General features: G+C 54.9%; 3 protein-coding genes across 7 annotated transcripts; 1 reads left to right on the top strand and 2 right to left on the bottom strand.

Annotated features, from left to right (window-relative positions):
* Positions 1–268: 268 nt before the first annotated feature.
* On the bottom strand, positions 269–5,540 carry RBPMS (RNA binding protein, mRNA processing factor). Of its 2 annotated transcripts, none has more exons than XR_006179058.1 (8): positions 5,471–5,540; positions 3,727–3,804; positions 3,612–3,650; positions 3,448–3,510; positions 2,908–3,058; positions 2,162–2,231; positions 1,927–2,030; positions 269–1,619 (listed from the first exon to the last, which is right to left on the bottom strand). XR_006179058.1 is itself a non-coding variant. In XM_042872078.1 (8 exons), the coding sequence occupies exons 1-7, from the start codon at positions 5,528–5,530 to the stop codon at positions 2,169–2,171; spliced, it is 585 nt and encodes a 194-aa protein (XP_042728012.1). In that variant the 5' UTR covers positions 5,531–5,540; the 3' UTR covers positions 1,939–2,030; positions 2,162–2,168. The 2 variants fall into 2 exon arrangements, 1 of the variants encoding a protein (XP_042728012.1); XM_042872078.1 differs by lacking the exon at positions 269–1,619 and adding an exon at positions 2,494–2,624 and having other exon boundaries at positions 1,939–2,030.
* A 160-nt stretch (positions 5,541–5,700) lies between these two features.
* On the top strand, positions 5,701–14,432 carry LOC122180224 (UPF0462 protein C4orf33-like). Of its 4 annotated transcripts, none has more exons than XM_042871759.1 (7): positions 5,701–5,801; positions 6,365–7,735; positions 11,347–11,536; positions 12,047–12,107; positions 12,310–12,361; positions 12,467–12,666; positions 14,017–14,432. In XM_042871759.1, the coding sequence occupies exons 3-7, from the start codon at positions 11,350–11,352 to the stop codon at positions 14,114–14,116; spliced, it is 600 nt and encodes a 199-aa protein (XP_042727693.1). In that variant the 5' UTR covers positions 5,701–5,801; positions 6,365–7,735; positions 11,347–11,349; the 3' UTR covers positions 14,117–14,432. The 4 variants fall into 4 exon arrangements, 3 of the variants coding, with proteins under 3 accessions (XP_042727693.1, XP_042727694.1, XP_042727692.1); XR_006178956.1 differs by lacking the exons at positions 5,701–5,801; positions 6,365–7,735 and adding exons at positions 8,346–8,700; positions 13,020–13,126 and having other exon boundaries at positions 14,017–14,105; XM_042871760.1 differs by lacking the exon at positions 6,365–7,735 and having other exon boundaries at positions 5,703–5,801.
* DCTN6 (dynactin subunit 6) lies at positions 6,481–8,312 on the bottom strand. The gene is made up of 7 exons (XM_042871761.1): positions 8,251–8,312; positions 7,652–7,716; positions 7,466–7,571; positions 7,295–7,383; positions 7,098–7,145; positions 6,856–6,998; positions 6,481–6,785 (listed from the first exon to the last, which is right to left on the bottom strand). The coding sequence occupies exons 1-7, from the start codon at positions 8,271–8,273 to the stop codon at positions 6,687–6,689; spliced, it is 573 nt and encodes a 190-aa protein (XP_042727695.1). The 5' UTR covers positions 8,274–8,312; the 3' UTR covers positions 6,481–6,686.
* Positions 14,433–14,438: the final 6 nt, after the last annotated feature.

Below are 14,438 nucleotides of genomic sequence, written 5' to 3'. Positions count from 1 at the left end.
CTTAGCTCCCGCACTCAGTGCCAAGATGGGGAGTTTAGAAACAAACCGATAACATCTTTATAAACTTGGAGTGTTTCTTACAGCTTGCTGCTCCCTCTTCCTGCCTGCTGGAGCGCTCCTAGAGGCTGAAGGGAGCCAGGCGGCCGCCATCTACCCTGCAGACCCTGCTGCAGTACTTGGCCGGCTGGGGGGCTGCCTTTCCCTCGAGTGTTTGCTGGGATTCTTGGCCCTGTCCCCAATTAGAATCACAGTACGCCACACTCCATGCTTAACTTACAATAATCACTGGCTTTATTTTTAAAAAATTACAATAGAAAAGTACCTTTAAACATATTTCCAAAAGCGGAGAAGACAACATGGAAGCTCCTTTCCTCTCCACAAAACCAGAACAAAACACAGGAAACGGTTTGCTACAATAGTCCATTGCTGGGAGCGCTGTGCTGTCCCTGCAGAGCTACCTTGCTCGAGGCACCGCTGCCCAACCTGCTGCATGCTGGTGGCTCTGTGGCACCCCCTTCTTGCCCTCACCTGGACAGCTCTGGCAGCCTTGTTCCCTGCTGCTTGTGGCCAAAGCAGAAAATGGAGGAGGGAGAGAGGCTGGGAGTTCTGCTCAGGCAGTTAATGGAGATGGGGTTGGCACCTCCTTTGTGAAGAAACAAATGGGTTGATTTTTTTTTTTTTTTTTTTGCTTTGCTTTACTCTTCCTCACGCCAGTTTCTCCTGGTGCAAAGAGGATGCCAGCACGCAGTCCCTGTGCTGGATCCATCCCACCCTGTGCTACCAGCAGCCTCCCTTGGGCTCTGCTCCACATAGACATGCTCTGCAGCCAGACTGGCATCACCAGGTGCTGAAGCTGCAGTAGAGCCCTGCAGCCATGGGTGCGTATCCCAGTCCCACGGCCCGGAGTTGGCGGGGATCAGAAAGTCCAGCTCCTTGCACATCAGTCTGCATTGCCCTTAACATCTTGGAGAAGCCATGGAATGAGAAGGCGAATTCTCACCTTGCTACGTGTGTGGACTGTCTCTGCCCATCCCTGAAGCGAGCATCACACCTTGCCGGAGCTGTGCAGCAAGCCGTTAGCATCGTGCCAAGGTAAGAAATCTGCCTGTCATGGCTGGCGCCACGTGCTGCAGACAGGAAGGGAACCCCAATGCTGGCAGAGCGTTGGGGTGCAGTGGCAATGCTGTCACCGGAGCACTGTGAACACCACAGACTGTGCTGAGGCAGCATGTGTTGTGGCCTTTGGTGTGTGGCCCGTGGATGGGGGGGGCAGGCTGCTAAGGGCGTGCTGCTGGAGGTTGAGCACAAAAACTGTCATCCAGCCCAGTGTGAGATTGTCCTGTTCAGAAGTTTGGTACAAAAATACTTGCTCTTTGCTTTTTTTTTTTTTTTTTGCAGTCTGCTTTCCTAGGGGTGTTTGAAAATACTTTTCAAACGCTACAGCAGTGCCTGTCAAACCATGCTTTCATCAGTAACACGCTCTTTCTTACAAATATACAGTGTAAAAGAGGGAAATATATTGGGTATGCTTCTCACTTTCTTCTAGGAGAACAGATGTGTGATAGAGGCTGTGGGAAAGTCTTGGAGGAATCCAGACTTGTGTGAGGTTTCTTCCTAGCCTGCAACAAGAGGGGCACAAGTTACAAATGCAGCTGGGTTAGGTGATGCTGCCTGGGGGAGTAGCAGCCAGCCTGTCCCTGTGCAGGCACATCTCATGGGCATGGGGTGGGCATGGCACTGGGACATGGCCACTCATGAGGGCAGAATTAAGTTATTCTGTGTTTAAGAGGAGTGTGACCAGTGTTGCTGTAGGGCAGGAAGCTGTGTGGCAGAGAGGGGGTGGGGTGACAGGGCAGTTGGAACTCCCACCCCCGCTGTGTATGATAAGCATGGGGACAGCCTGTGCCCGAGCATTGTGCTCCTTACCAGCACACTGTGGTTCTGTGGAGAGCGTGCGTGCCCAGCAGCCGCCGGGGGGCTCTGTTCATACCCACAAGACTGACCGTCGGCCGCCATCACACACCCGAGACCTGTGGGTGGCACAGCAGGGCTCAGGGATGGGGCTGGCATGTCCCCTTTCCTGCCCAAGTTTTGGCTGGCACCGCAGGTGCGCTCCAGAGAGGATAGCCTGGGGACACCGAGCGGCTCAGGGGGCACTTACACAGCATTCAGCAGAACTGACGGGATTTCCAGCCCTGAGACCCAGCCTCGGAGGGAGGGAGCCAGCGCATCTGCAAGACATGGGGGCAGGGGGTGAGCAGGAAGAAAAACTGCAACCAATGGGAGTGTGGCTGTACCCTGGGGCTGCGGTGTTGATTCCTCCAGGAGCACAGGTGCTGCCTGTCAGCGCTGCCTTGACAGGGGAAGTATGAGGCTGCAATAATATTTACCGTTGCTCTTCCTCTGGGCAGCTGGCCCCAGAGCTCACCTCCTCTCCCTCCCTCTAGCTCTGCCTGTGCCAAAGGCTGCAGTACTGTGGGCCAGCGGCATTACCTGGGCATGCAGCGAAGCAGGGTATGTGAACGCAGGAGGAGGTAGAGCAGGCGCCAGCTCCGCTGGGTACAGAGGGTACGGCCCCCACACTTCAGGGCTGCCGGGGTAAAGTGCAGGCACTGTGAGCTCATCTGCAGGAAAAGGAGGAGAATTAATCCTAAAAGCAAGGGGGAGGTGAGCAGCAGGTATAAGCTCTGCCCAAATGGCACTTCTGCCCAGGCCACCGTCACCTGCCCATGCATCATCCCAAAGCACAAGGAGCTGGATTCCAAACCCAACCACAGCTGCTGTGCCTCTCCAAAAGCTCCCCTGCACCCAGCTCCTAAGGTATCACTGCCCCAGCTGTTCGAGTAAGAAGGGGGCATCGCCAGGGCCACGTACTGGCAGGACCAGGGTCAAGATGCAAGCACTCACAGGGCTCCCTGGCGATGAACTGAGGTACGGTGTTGGGGAGGGGCGCGCTGGGGTTGGGAGTGCCCACCAGCTTGCTCTTGGCCATCTTGGTGTTGGCCTTGGCAAACTCCAGCCGCAGCGTCTGGGGGATCTCAGGGTCAAAGCGGATGCCCTGTGGGAAGGAACAGGGCAGCAGAGGTCAGTTAGCCTGAATCTCGTGGTGGGATGCTGCTGGCATCAGGGCTGTCCCTACATTCAAAAAAGCCATTTGGACTAAAAGGCTCAGATTTTGTCCCAATATCCCCATGGGCTGCTGGGGTGGCCGTGACCTCATGCGCTTGGCAGCGAGCATGGCCCCGCGGCTCACATTCCTCTGACATCCTCGAGCTCAGCACCATATTTGGTAGTCGGTATCCCGTGCGGCCATGCTCCCAGCCAGGGATTTTGCATTTTGCCTCAACATGAGTATGGGGAGGGACCAGGCTTCCCTGGGAGGTCTCCACAGGGTAATAGATACTGGGATCCATCTCTTGGTGTCCCACAGGGGGTCCCAGCACTCACGTTCAGTGCATTCTTGGCGGCCTCAGCCTCTGAGCGGCTGTCAAAGCTCACGAACCCCACGGGCTGTGGAAAGAGGAGGTGAGGGGCAGTCAGGGCCATGTTCCCAGCACATCCCCAGTTGCTGAGGGCAGACCCAGCAGGTGGGAGCACGGTGCAGCCCCTACCTGCTTGGAGGTGAGCTTGATAAGCGACCCCTCGTAGCCCTGCGGGAGAAGAGAGAAGCACCATTGGTCTCGTGTGGCTGCGGAGGCCCTCAGAGCCCCGTAGTGGGTGCAGTACCTTGAAGGGCCTGAAGAGCAGGTAGAGCTCCCGGGGCTTGATGTCCAGGGGCAGGCCGCTGACAAACAGGGTTCTCACCTGCATAAGGGGCAGAGCGTCAGCTGGTCACGGGCCTCCAGGAGGCTGCCCAGGGCCTCCAGGCCACGCTCCTGCACACAGCTCTGTGCTCACGGCCTCAAGGAAGTGCCCGCTGTGAGCTGCGTTCCTGAAAGCTAAACCCGCCCGAGCCTGACTTTCCGGGTAATTTAGCCCCGTGGCTGCACAGCAGATAGGAGAGATAAAGGCCCTGAAAAAAACCCTCTGAAATTAGGCCTCACAGAGATGCAGCTTCTCCTTGGTAATGACTTGTTTTCTCTGAAAGTTCAAATGCAGGTCGGCCAAGTCGGGCCAGTGCTGCGATGCTCAGTGAGCAGGGAGAGAAGCGCAGATTACAGCGGGATCTTGGAGGGGAGGGAAATCCCATTTTGGCTTTCCCCCCTGCCCAAAAAGAGAGGACAGGCAGAGGCTGGGGAAGGAATTGGGATGCAGCCTCCCCGGCAGGGAGCCGTGGGGAAAGGCTGCCCTACTCTGCCATGGAGCGGGGCTGCTTCCTGACTGAGGCTGTGGCTCTGGAGCCTTCCCAAGGCCTCGCAGATGCCGTGAGTGCAGGCCGAGGTGGGCAGTGGCAGAATCCCCTCTGCAGGGGCTGCGGACAGCTCCCAGAGGGAGCTCCATGCCAGTGGACTGACACCCTCCATAGCACCCGCCACCCTGGTCCGCTCAGGCTTTCTGCCCGGCTCGCCTTCACCCCTCGCCACTGTTTGTCAGAGCCCGGGGCTGTCACGTGGTGAGGGCGGTGGACACACTCCTGGCAGCCCCGTGTCCTTGCCCACCCCACCCCACATGCTCTGTTCCTGCTGCTGCCCACGGCAGACCGGGGTACGGCCTTGCGCCTGTTTTGTCCCCTCCGTGCCGTCACCACCCCGCAGGTTTTCTTCTCGCCCTGGGAAGGGGACGGCGAGGGGGACCTGGCAGGCCTCGCTCCGGCCGAGAGCGGCCCGGGGGGGGGGGGGTTGTCCCAACAGCAGTGGCCGCGGGCGGTGCGTGGGGCACCGGGGCAGCGCCGTCGCCCCTCGGCTGCCGCAAGGACGCGGTCACGCTCCGTCGCCCCTGCGCCGAGCTCCGCCGGTCAACTCGGGCAGGAAGGGGACCGGCGGGAGGAGCGCGGTGACTCATTCACCAGGCATCCGATCACCTTCCCCAGCCCCGGATCGCTTTAATGTTCCACCAGCGGTGAGCCGCTCGGCTGCCCCCGTCCCGACCTCCGCCTGCGACCCGTCCGTGCGCCCGGGCAGTCAGGGAGAGGGCGCAGCGGCGGGCGACGACCTCGTGGTGCGCCGGGAGCGGTCCCGCCAGGAGCCGAACGGAGCCGCCGTCCCGGTTCCCGGCGGCCGTCCCCTGCGAGGCTGCGAGCGCGGCCGCCCTGACACCCAACGGGGCTCCGTGTCGTCGCCACCTCCGCTCCCGGGAGACGGGGCGGCGCGCCCGCACCCTGCGCGTGTCCGAGCGGCGTCCCAAACCCCTTCCGCAGAGGCGCGCCCAGCTCCGGGCCGCTCCGGCCCCCCCATCGACTTGCATCGCTTCCCGCCGCGCCCCGAGCCCCACGCCCAGGCTCACGCGACCCCGCGGACACGCGTGGGGGCCGCCCCGCTCCCGCCCCGGGACCCGGCCCACCTTCGGCGCCTTCCCCCCCCCGGCCCGCTACCTCCTCCTCGGGCAGGCCCGGCTCGGCGGGGCCCTCCCGCTCGGCGGCGCCGCTGCTCATGGTGCCGCCGCTCCGCCACCCGCCCGCGGCTGCCTCCGGCGCGGCCCTGCGGCGGGCGGGAGGGAGCGGGGCCGGGCGGGGCGGGGCCGGGCGGGCGGCCACACGGCGCTGGGGGTGGGACGCGGGGACACGGGGTGGGACGGGAGGTGGGGGCTGGACGCGGGGCTGGGATGGAGGACAAAGGGCTGCGGTATGGGACGTGAAGTTCGAAATATAGCACGTACGGCTGGGGACGCGGACGTTGGGGTTGGGACGTAGGACGCGAGGTTGGGTACGTAGCACGTGGGGCTGGGAACAGCGTGGGGGACACTGGCCATAGGGCTGGGAGCACGCCGTTGGGGATACGGCACGCGGGCTGTAGGACGCGGAGCACAGGGCTGGGGGGACGGGACGTGGAACAGGAGGTCTGACAGGGCTGGGGACGGCCGGGAACGCGTGACAACGGCTGGCTGTGGGAAAGCGAGTGGGACGCTGAGGCTGCGCTCTCCACGCAGCGTGGCTGGCCCTGCTTTGGGGAGGCGGAAGCCCTTGGTACGGTGCTCTCAGCCCGTTTGGACTCAGCCTTAGGGGTGTCTGATTGGGACGGCAAGGGCCACGTCCCCACCAAGAGCTGCAACGTGCCATCTTCCCCTGCACACAGATAGGATGGGCCGCGCAGACCGCCCGGCACCCAGGCAGCAGCAGGGCTCACCTGCCCGCACCCCGCTGCAATCTTGATACCTCTGAGCAGCCTCTCGCTCCAGCTCAGCACATGGCGAGGCCCGGCCTCCCTCTGCTGGCTGCTGCGGGATCCGTCACCACAACACGGGATTCGGGATGATTTCTGGCCCACAGATGTGGTACAGCAGCACCATGAGGTTAAAGGTGGTACTCAGCGCTCCTGGCAGCAGTTTGCAGCCCCCCACCATCACCCAGCCCTGAGCTTGGAAGAAAGAATGGCAACTGCACCCTGCAGCAAGAGCGGAACAACTTTATTCCCATAAAGCATGTGGAATGTTAGAGTTGGTGTGAGGGAGATGACAGGTCCAAAGCTTGTGGAAGCTATAAATAAAAGACACATGCGAGAATTGAAGGATGCAGAGCCCAGCTGCTTCCCGGGCTGTGCAATGCCCAAAGGACAAGAGATGTCAGGCATGCAACTGATGGCAGAGGGCTTTCAGCTCTTAACAGGTGTGGACGCAGCCTTCATCGTCTTCTTCAGGTGATGGTAATTGGGCAAGATTTTCATCAGGAAGTCTAGTTGCAGTGTCTGAGGCTGGAAAGAGAAACACTGTCAGCAGTGGGCAGCCACGAGGGGAGCCTGGGGACAAGGGGATGGAACCTACCTGTGGCCGCTCAGTTTGCACGCGGCGAAGGCAGTCGGCACCATAGATGACGGTGTTCTCAGGGATCACCTCATAGGTGTTGACGTTGCAGCAGGCCCCGATGATGCAGCCGCTCGTCAGGATCACATTCCTGCCAACAAATGCTGTAAGGAGAGTCTCTGTGAGGGCCACCCTGCTTGAAGCCACGCACTGCTGCTCTAGCAGCAAAAACTCCAAGCAGAACAAAGACAACTTGAGCTCACCTTTGGATTCAATTACGTTGTTATCTCCCACTTTCATTGCCTGTGAATCTACAGGTTATTGTCAAAGGAAAACCTTTTGCTTCTGGTTCAAAAGGTGTGCCCCAATGCCACTTTCAAACCAAAATCTACCCCGTAAGCACCCCCAGGCTGCCCGTGCCTGGGCAACATCCACACGTTTCCCTGCAGCGCAAGGATACAGCACCCAACTTCAAAGACATTGTTGGTGCCGATGATCATGGGCTTGGGCTCCACCTCCTCAGTTTCTGGAGTGATGTTTTCTGGGTACCTGCAAGACAGGTGAATGTACTTTAGGTGTCAGCAGCAGCTGCCTTTACAGCAGGGCAGGAAGAAGGCAGCCCTACACACACCCGTTGATGATAAGTGCCTGCTCCTCTATTAGGTTGCCTTCCCCGATCACAATGGGCCCTGCCTCCGCGATGATCCTGGCCTTTGGGTGTATCACCGTCCTCGGCCCTGTGGAAACCGCCCCACGTCACCAGAGCCACCACCATGTACCCCAGTGGGTGACCAGGGCCGCCAGGTGCCACCCTTACCAATGGTGACATCCCCACGGATCTCGCTCTCCACACACACCACGGCTCCCGGTGCGATCTTCACGCTGCAGAGGGGACACGCAGGTGAGCGGCGCTGGGGACACAACACGGGGCGGAGACACAACACGGGGCACGGATCGGGGTCTGCAAGGAGAGCCTTGGGGGTGCAGGGGCTAGGGGGAGGGAACGGGCACTGGTGTACATGAGGGGCTGCCAGGGGACACGGGAGGATGCTGGAGATTGAGGGGACTGCTGTGGCGCTCCAAAAGACTGGCGGGGGACATGAAGGGACTACAGGGATACATGGGACCGTTGTGGCACGTCAGCAAGCCAGTATGGGGGCGCATGGCACAGCTGGGGCGCACCGAGGGGCCAGGCAGACGGTCAGGGCGCACACGGGAGCGCTGTGGCTCACGGGGAGTTGCCCGGGGACGGAGAGGGCCGCCAGGGCACACAGGAGGACCGCCGAGACCCGGGGGCAGAGGACGGCGCTGCGACGCGCGGGGACGTGACCGCCAGGGCCGTTGGGGCGCGCGGGAGGAGCGGCTGCAAGGGGGCGCGCGGCGGCGGCGGCGGCGGCGGCCCCAGCCCTACCTCACCTCTTCTGCGCCTTCTCCGCCATGACGCCTCCGTCTGCGCAGACGCCGAGCCGCACTGGGCGGGGCCGCTCCGCTCCTCCCAGCCGTAGGGCGGCGCCGCCGAGCGACGGGACGGGGTTCTCGCTCGCGGCCCTCGCGTGCTCTGCCCCCGGGTGTCTCTTCGCGACCTGCCTGGCGGCCGGCTTGCCTGTCTCCGAGCTCCACGCGAGAGACGGGAGAACGCCGAGGAACGGGAGGAGCCCGAAGCCGCGGATCCCACGAGGAAGGGAGGAGCGGAAAGTTTTGTCCGCCGATCGCCCGTTTCTACTTTCGGTTTCCCCCTCGGTCCGGGCGCTCGGAGAACCCGGCTCCTCGCCCGAGCTTCCCTGCGGGGCCTCTCGCCCCGGGGCCGGGCATCGCGCTTCGGCATCGCACCTGGGCCGGGAAGGAGAAGCATAGCTATGCAGCTGGGTGAGCAGTGTGGAAATCGGCTGCACGGGTGAATTCTTGCTTTACCGGGGGCTGAAACCCAGACTCACTGCCCTGTTTGGGGTTCGATGGGGAGATGAGATCGTTCGCCTTTAGGGGGCACGAAATGAACTTCATTGGACCGGTTTTTAGGTTGCAGGAATCGAGGCTGAAGGCCTGTGGTTTGGGGATCAAACCCAGGCTCATTTGATGGGGAGGTGGGGCTCTCAAGGAGGGACTGAGCTGTGCATTCCCAGGTTTGGAAAGCAGAGGCGGACTGCTGTGTTTCTGGGGCTTGATGGAGATGTCTGAAAACAGACCAAATGCTGCATTTGGGACTCGGAATGAAGCTGGAATTGGGACTCAGAAACAGCAGCTGATGTGTGATTTTGGCACTTTGGGCTCACTGAGTGGTGCAAAACAGAGATGAAATTTAGCACCTGGGGGGGGCTCAAAACCAGGCTTTCTTGACCACTGCTGGAACTCGAACTGTAAGGCTACCACACATTTTTCAGTCTTTGTAACAAGTTCTTTGTGCAGATCGAAAAGGGAGACGATCCCTATGTGTTTAAGCTCAGACGCGGAGGCCAGGCTGGCTACTTCTGGGGCCACTCTTTGCCGGGTAAGGAGCTGGCTGGAGGGCCAGGCCCAGAGAGTGGTGGTGAATGGAGTTAAATCGAGCTGGCCGCTGTTTATGAGTGGTGTTATCCAGGGGTCAGTACTGGGGCATAGCCTGTTCAGTATCTTTATTGATGACCTAATAAGAGCATTGAATGCACCCCCAGTAAGTTTGCAGATGGTGCCAAGTTGGCAGGAGATGCTGATCTGCCTGGAGGTAGCAGGCCGGGGATCTGGATAGGCTGGATAGCTGGGGTGAAGCCAATGGGAGGAGATTCAACAAGACTAAGTGCCTGATCCTGCACTTTGGCTGCAAAAACCCCATGCGATGCTACAGGCTTGGGGCAAAGTGGCTGAGACACTAGAAGAAACAGACCTGGGGGTTATTGGTTGATGGTTAGCTGAACATGAAGTAGCAGTGTGTCCAGGTGGCCAAGAAGGCCAATTGGCATTCTGGGTTGCATCAAAAACGGTGTTCCCAGCAGGAGCAGGGAACTAATTGGAACTCTGTTCTCAGCACTGGTGAGGCTGCACCTTGAGTACCGGGTTCAGTTTTAGGTCCCTCACTGCAAGAAAGACATCGAAGCCCTGGAGTGTGTCCAGAGGAGGGCAACAAAGCTGGTGAGGGCTCTGCAGCACAGGCCTTATGAGGAGCAGCTGAGGGAGCTGGGATTGTACAGTCTGGAGGAGAGGAGGCTCGGGAAAGACATTATTGCTCTCTATAGCTACCAAAAGGGAGGTTGTAGTGAGCTGGGAGTCAGCTTTTTCTTTCGTGTACCATGAAAAGAGCTTGTTGTGTTCTCTAACATCTTTATCAATGACATAGATGACGGAATCGAGTGCACCCTCAGCAAGTTTGCTGATGATACCTAGCTGAGTGGTGTGGTTGACACAGTGGAAGGAAGGGCTGCCATTCAGAGGGACCTCAGCAGACTTGAAAGGTGGGCCTGTGTGGATCTAATGAGGTTCAACACAGCAAAGTGCAAAGTTTTGCACCTGAGCTGGAGGAATCCCAGGCATCCATACAGACTGGAAGGAGCAGTCCTTGAGAGCAGCCCTGCATAGAAGGACCTGAGGGTCCTGATGGATGAAAAGCTTAACATGAGCCAGCAATGTGCTCTTGCAGCTCTGAAAGCAAATGCTATCCTGGGCTCCAATCAGAAGAGGGGTGGCCAGCAGGGACAGAGAGGCTTGTTCAGCCTGGAGAAAAGCAAACTGCAGGGTGACCTCATAGCATCCTTTCAGTATCTAAAGGGAACCTACAAACAGGAGGGGAGTCAACTCTTCGAAAGGGTGGATAACAGGACAAGGGGAAATGGTTTGAAGTTGAGGGAGGGAAGATTTAGGTTGGATGTCAGGGGGAAGTTCTTTACAGAGGGAGTGGTGAGGTGCTGGAACAGGCTGCCCAGAGAGGTTGTGGATGCCCCCTCTCTGGAGGTGTTCAAGGCCAGACTGGATGGGGTCATGAGCAGTCCAGTCTAGTATTAAATCCATGATGTCTCATAGCATATCTGAAATTGGTCCAGCGTATCATAGAGAAAAAAATGCCGACACAAAAGCTTAGTTTTCACTTTATTTCCATATGACCTTGTCAGAACTGACAGTCCAATATTTGCCTTTGCCTTTTTACTGGATGTCTGAAGTCAACTGATAGCTTACTGTATTGTTTTAAATCTTCGTTATGCCTCCCACATCACCATCTTGGGTTCTTATATCCATTTATCTCATCTTTCTCACTGTTTTGCCAGCAAACAGCTTGGCTGGATGATCTCCAGAGGTCCTTTCCAACCTCGACGATTCTGTGAAATAATGCCTTTAGAACAGAGACTTGTTCCGGCGTTCGTCTTTCTTTGTTCCTAAGTAGGACTGAGAAGAATCAGTTGACTCTTTCTGGTTATGTCTGGGAGCTTGACGCTTATTTTTTCACCTACTTAACTGTGAGACTTTTTTCTTAGCCAGACAGTGAAGTTGGTGTTGGAATGGTATCTGTGTGCTTTGACAGGAACTTCTTTTCTTCATTATCTCGTGCAGAACATGAAGATGGAGGTAAGAATTGAGCACACGTGGGATGGTTTACCTGTGAGCCACGACCCCGTAGCAATTGCACTTCAGTCGTATGATGCAGGACTGCTAATGCAAGTGAGTGCTCCCTTCTTCAATGATCCTCCAGCGCCACTTGGAGCGCCAGGGAAACCCTTCAGAAAACTGTGGGACTATGAAGGTAAGTGTAACTTCTGCTGCAAGCATCTGCTCTGTGGAGCCACTGACGTTCCTATGCAATTCCCATACCTGGGCTTTATTGAAGATTCTCTGGTTATTTTCTAAAACTTGTTCTAGTTTGACAGCTTTATCCTGAGCGCTCTGGAAAAGGCTGCTGGCAAAAAAACGTGGTTGTAACCAGCACCACGGTTAAGAAAGCTCCTGAAGTAACATGAACATCATGTTGTATTCAGCTATAAATCAAGAGAGAGACTCTAGTTTTCATCACATAAATGACAGCAAAGTGAGCGGTCAATAAATAGAAGTGTGCTGTTGCCTTTACAAAAGCCCTTGAGGTTGGGATTACAGCACAGCTCTTGAATTAGAAAGTGTCAGTCGCATGCACACAGTTATTCAAAGTCAGGGACGGCACGGGCCAGAAACCTTTGTGAAAACAATTGATTGTGAAGGCCTTGGAATATAGCAGAACTGACAACTAGTATAAAATATTGACAGCTTGTCTCTTTGTAAGTTGTAGAAGCATTTTTCTTGAGTGACGGAAGTGAGCAGTATCTAGAAGTTGAACTTTGTCCGTAAGTACAGCTTGCTTAAAAAGTCGTGAGTGCAATTTATGTTTCTTGTTTCAATGCTCGTGAAGCGTGCGCATGGTGTGGTGTGCAGTGCATGCAGTGCAGGGTACAGGAATGACTGCACTACGGAGGATGTACATTGTGGCAGATAAATGCACTAAACTTGGCGTCACGGTATGAAAAGCGTGGCTCTGATTTTTGGCAGTCATGGACAACACTTACTGTTGCTGCTTTCTGGCGAAAGAAGAGTGTGGAAAGTAAGTGGTCAGGGGCATTCATAACATACAGAACCTCACTGGTTTTAGATACCTGTTGGTTGAGTAAAAGATAAATAGCCTTTTTTTCCCCCTCACGTGTAACAGGAAGAACTTCCCTTAGAATTCGATGTGACCAGAACGGAAACCAAATGGAGGGGTAGAGCTCATCTGCCTTGGAATTATTTTCCACCAGGCATTAACAAGTTCAATGCCTTTGCAATCCACGGCTCAGGAGATCACAGAAAATATGAAGCACTTTATCCTGTGCCTCGACACAAACTTCAGGAAGGCCAGAAACCAGACTTGTAAGCATAAAATCAGTTCTTCTGTAATATATTTGCACTCTTCTTGGAGTACTTGTAGAAGACACCAATCCAGGTGCCACTGATATTTTAACTATACTGTTCAGCCTCAGATCCACTGTACTTCGTGTAAAGAACTTCCAGATAGCAGTAATTAGAGCTTGATTTCTGTGTTATCCCCTAGCTGCACAGCAAATGATGCATTCAATGTAATTTGCATGTTATCACCTTCTCATCTAAAAAAAAAAAATCAGAGATGGTCTGCTCTTTTCTCCTTGCCTACAGCACCTCTTGAAGTGCTATTTAATGTTAATTGTACCAGAGTAATAATATCCAGCGGGTCTCTTTTGCCTTAGAGATGGCTCTGAGTTATGGAAGAACTAGAGAAGACAGATGGAATTGGAAGTGTAATGAAAGGATGCCCACTATGAACAGCAAAACTAGAGCATGTTTACATTGTGCTGTGAGTGGACTTGTTTATTTTCAGAGTCTGCAACAAGTTAATAAGGCTGTTACTTGTGTGTGGGCAGTTAGTGCAAATGAACTAGCTGTACAAGAGTGCTGCAGTTCTCATGAAAACTTGGTACTCAACATAGAGATAGATGAGTAAACTGCAGAATGCCTGTAATAATTTTCAAGAAGGGTTGTTTTTTGTTTTCTAAGAGTATGTCTTCATAGAAATCCTGACTTGTTCAGAGATGAACAGTAAACGTATTTATGGGAAGAGGTCGCTCCATGCTGCTTTAATTGCTCTTAGCTGGCCTTCACATGTAAAATGGACACTACTTATTTAGAGAATTTCATTTACTTAAATGATGCTACCAGCTGTTCTGTTTACTGTTTGGCAGCTGTTTAAGTATTACTAAGAAATGAGCCTCAGTTGATTCTGCTTGGCAATGCAAAGGAGAATTCCTAGCAAGAACCAGTTTGTAACGTTTGAAAGTGAGATGCGGCCTTACAGGAGAAGAATACTTATTAGCTTCATTATCCTGTTCTGTCTCCCAGTTTTCTGTAAGGAGAGGTTCTCCTTGTGCAATGACTTTCCAATTGGTCAAAAGTTGTAAACGATATTTGGCTGCAGTGCAGATACGTTGTAGAGCAGGTAGTCATTTTGTGTTTGCTCTGACTGCATTTTTGGTCAACGTAAGAGCTCACCTCTAAACTCTGCCTTTTAACTTTGTACCATTGTTCCTGTTTGTAGCTCAGGATTTTGCCTTCTTTCCAGTACAAGATTTTCAGAAACAGTGTTTACATTCCCAGAAAGGATGGGAAAAAACATCAGTTAAGCCTACTGAGAATGTTCTAAGATGGTACTTTGGAACTTAATGTTTTTTGTTTCTCCTTTGTCTATAGTCATCGCCTGGAATTTTTCCAAGAGTTGAATCTGAAAGAACTAATGGGAGAAGACTGGAAGCAGCCTGAATCAGACATATGGAAGTCTCATACTAAATAGCAAACTGGATTGAGGCTTACGTTTTTGCTCGCATTAAGTTTGGATGCAAGTGCATGAGAACAAGTGATGTTGAGCAGAAACTATGGGAATGGAATGTTGTTTCTGCACTAGAAACTACATTAGAACTAACGAGATAAATATTTTTCTACATAGCTCTTTTTGGGAAGGTCTTTTTACTTCACCAGGGGTCTCTGATAGTCTTCGCATGCTCAGCAATAGGTGAAGTAATTTATAGCCACAGAAATTAGGTAGATGGAGTAACTTGTAGGTACACAGACTGCAGCTCTAGTCTGTCCAACCAATTCTTTGAAAGATATTTTTT

The sequence above is a fragment of the Lagopus leucura genome, unplaced genomic scaffold (genome assembly GCF_019238085.1).
Source record: "Lagopus leucura isolate 7727_CA_CO unplaced genomic scaffold, USGS_WTPT01 Super-Scaffold_100004, whole genome shotgun sequence".
NCBI lineage: Eukaryota > Metazoa > Chordata > Aves > Galliformes > Phasianidae > Lagopus > Lagopus leucura.
This window is presented reverse-complemented; position numbering and strand designations above follow the sequence as displayed.

Excerpts from the sequence above, each read along its gene's own strand:
- RBPMS (XM_042872078.1), bottom strand. The coding sequence starts at position 5,530 with ATGAGCAGCGGCGCCGCCGAGCGGGAGGGCCCCGCCGAGCCGGGCCTG. Across the intron at positions 2,625-2,907 it reads GTTCATCGCCAGGGAGCCCT|ATGAGCTCACAGTGCCTGCA; the intron begins GTGAGTGCTTGC and ends CTTTTCCTGCAG. Across the intron at positions 2,232-2,493 it reads CTGCTTCGCTGCATGCCCAG|ATGCGCTGGCTCCCTCCCTC; the intron begins GTAATGCCGCTG and ends CATGTCTTGCAG.
- DCTN6 (XM_042871761.1), bottom strand. The coding sequence starts at position 8,273 with ATGGCGGAGAAGGCGCAGAAGAG. Across the intron at positions 7,717-8,250 it reads GCGGAGAAGGCGCAGAAGAG|CGTGAAGATCGCACCGGGAG; the intron begins GTGAGGTAGGGC and ends TCCCCTCTGCAG. Across the intron at positions 7,384-7,465 it reads CAGGCACTTATCATCAACGG|GTACCCAGAAAACATCACTC; the intron begins GTGTGTGTAGGG and ends CCTGTCTTGCAG.
- LOC122180224 (XM_042871759.1), top strand. The coding sequence starts at position 11,350 with ATGAAGATGGAGGTAAGAATTGAGCACACGTGGGATGGTTTACCTGTG. Across the intron at positions 11,537-12,046 it reads AAAACTGTGGGACTATGAAG|TTGTAGAAGCATTTTTCTTG; the intron begins GTAAGTGTAACT and ends TCTCTTTGTAAG. Across the intron at positions 12,108-12,309 it reads CTAGAAGTTGAACTTTGTCC|TCATGGACAACACTTACTGT; the intron begins GTAAGTACAGCT and ends GATTTTTGGCAG.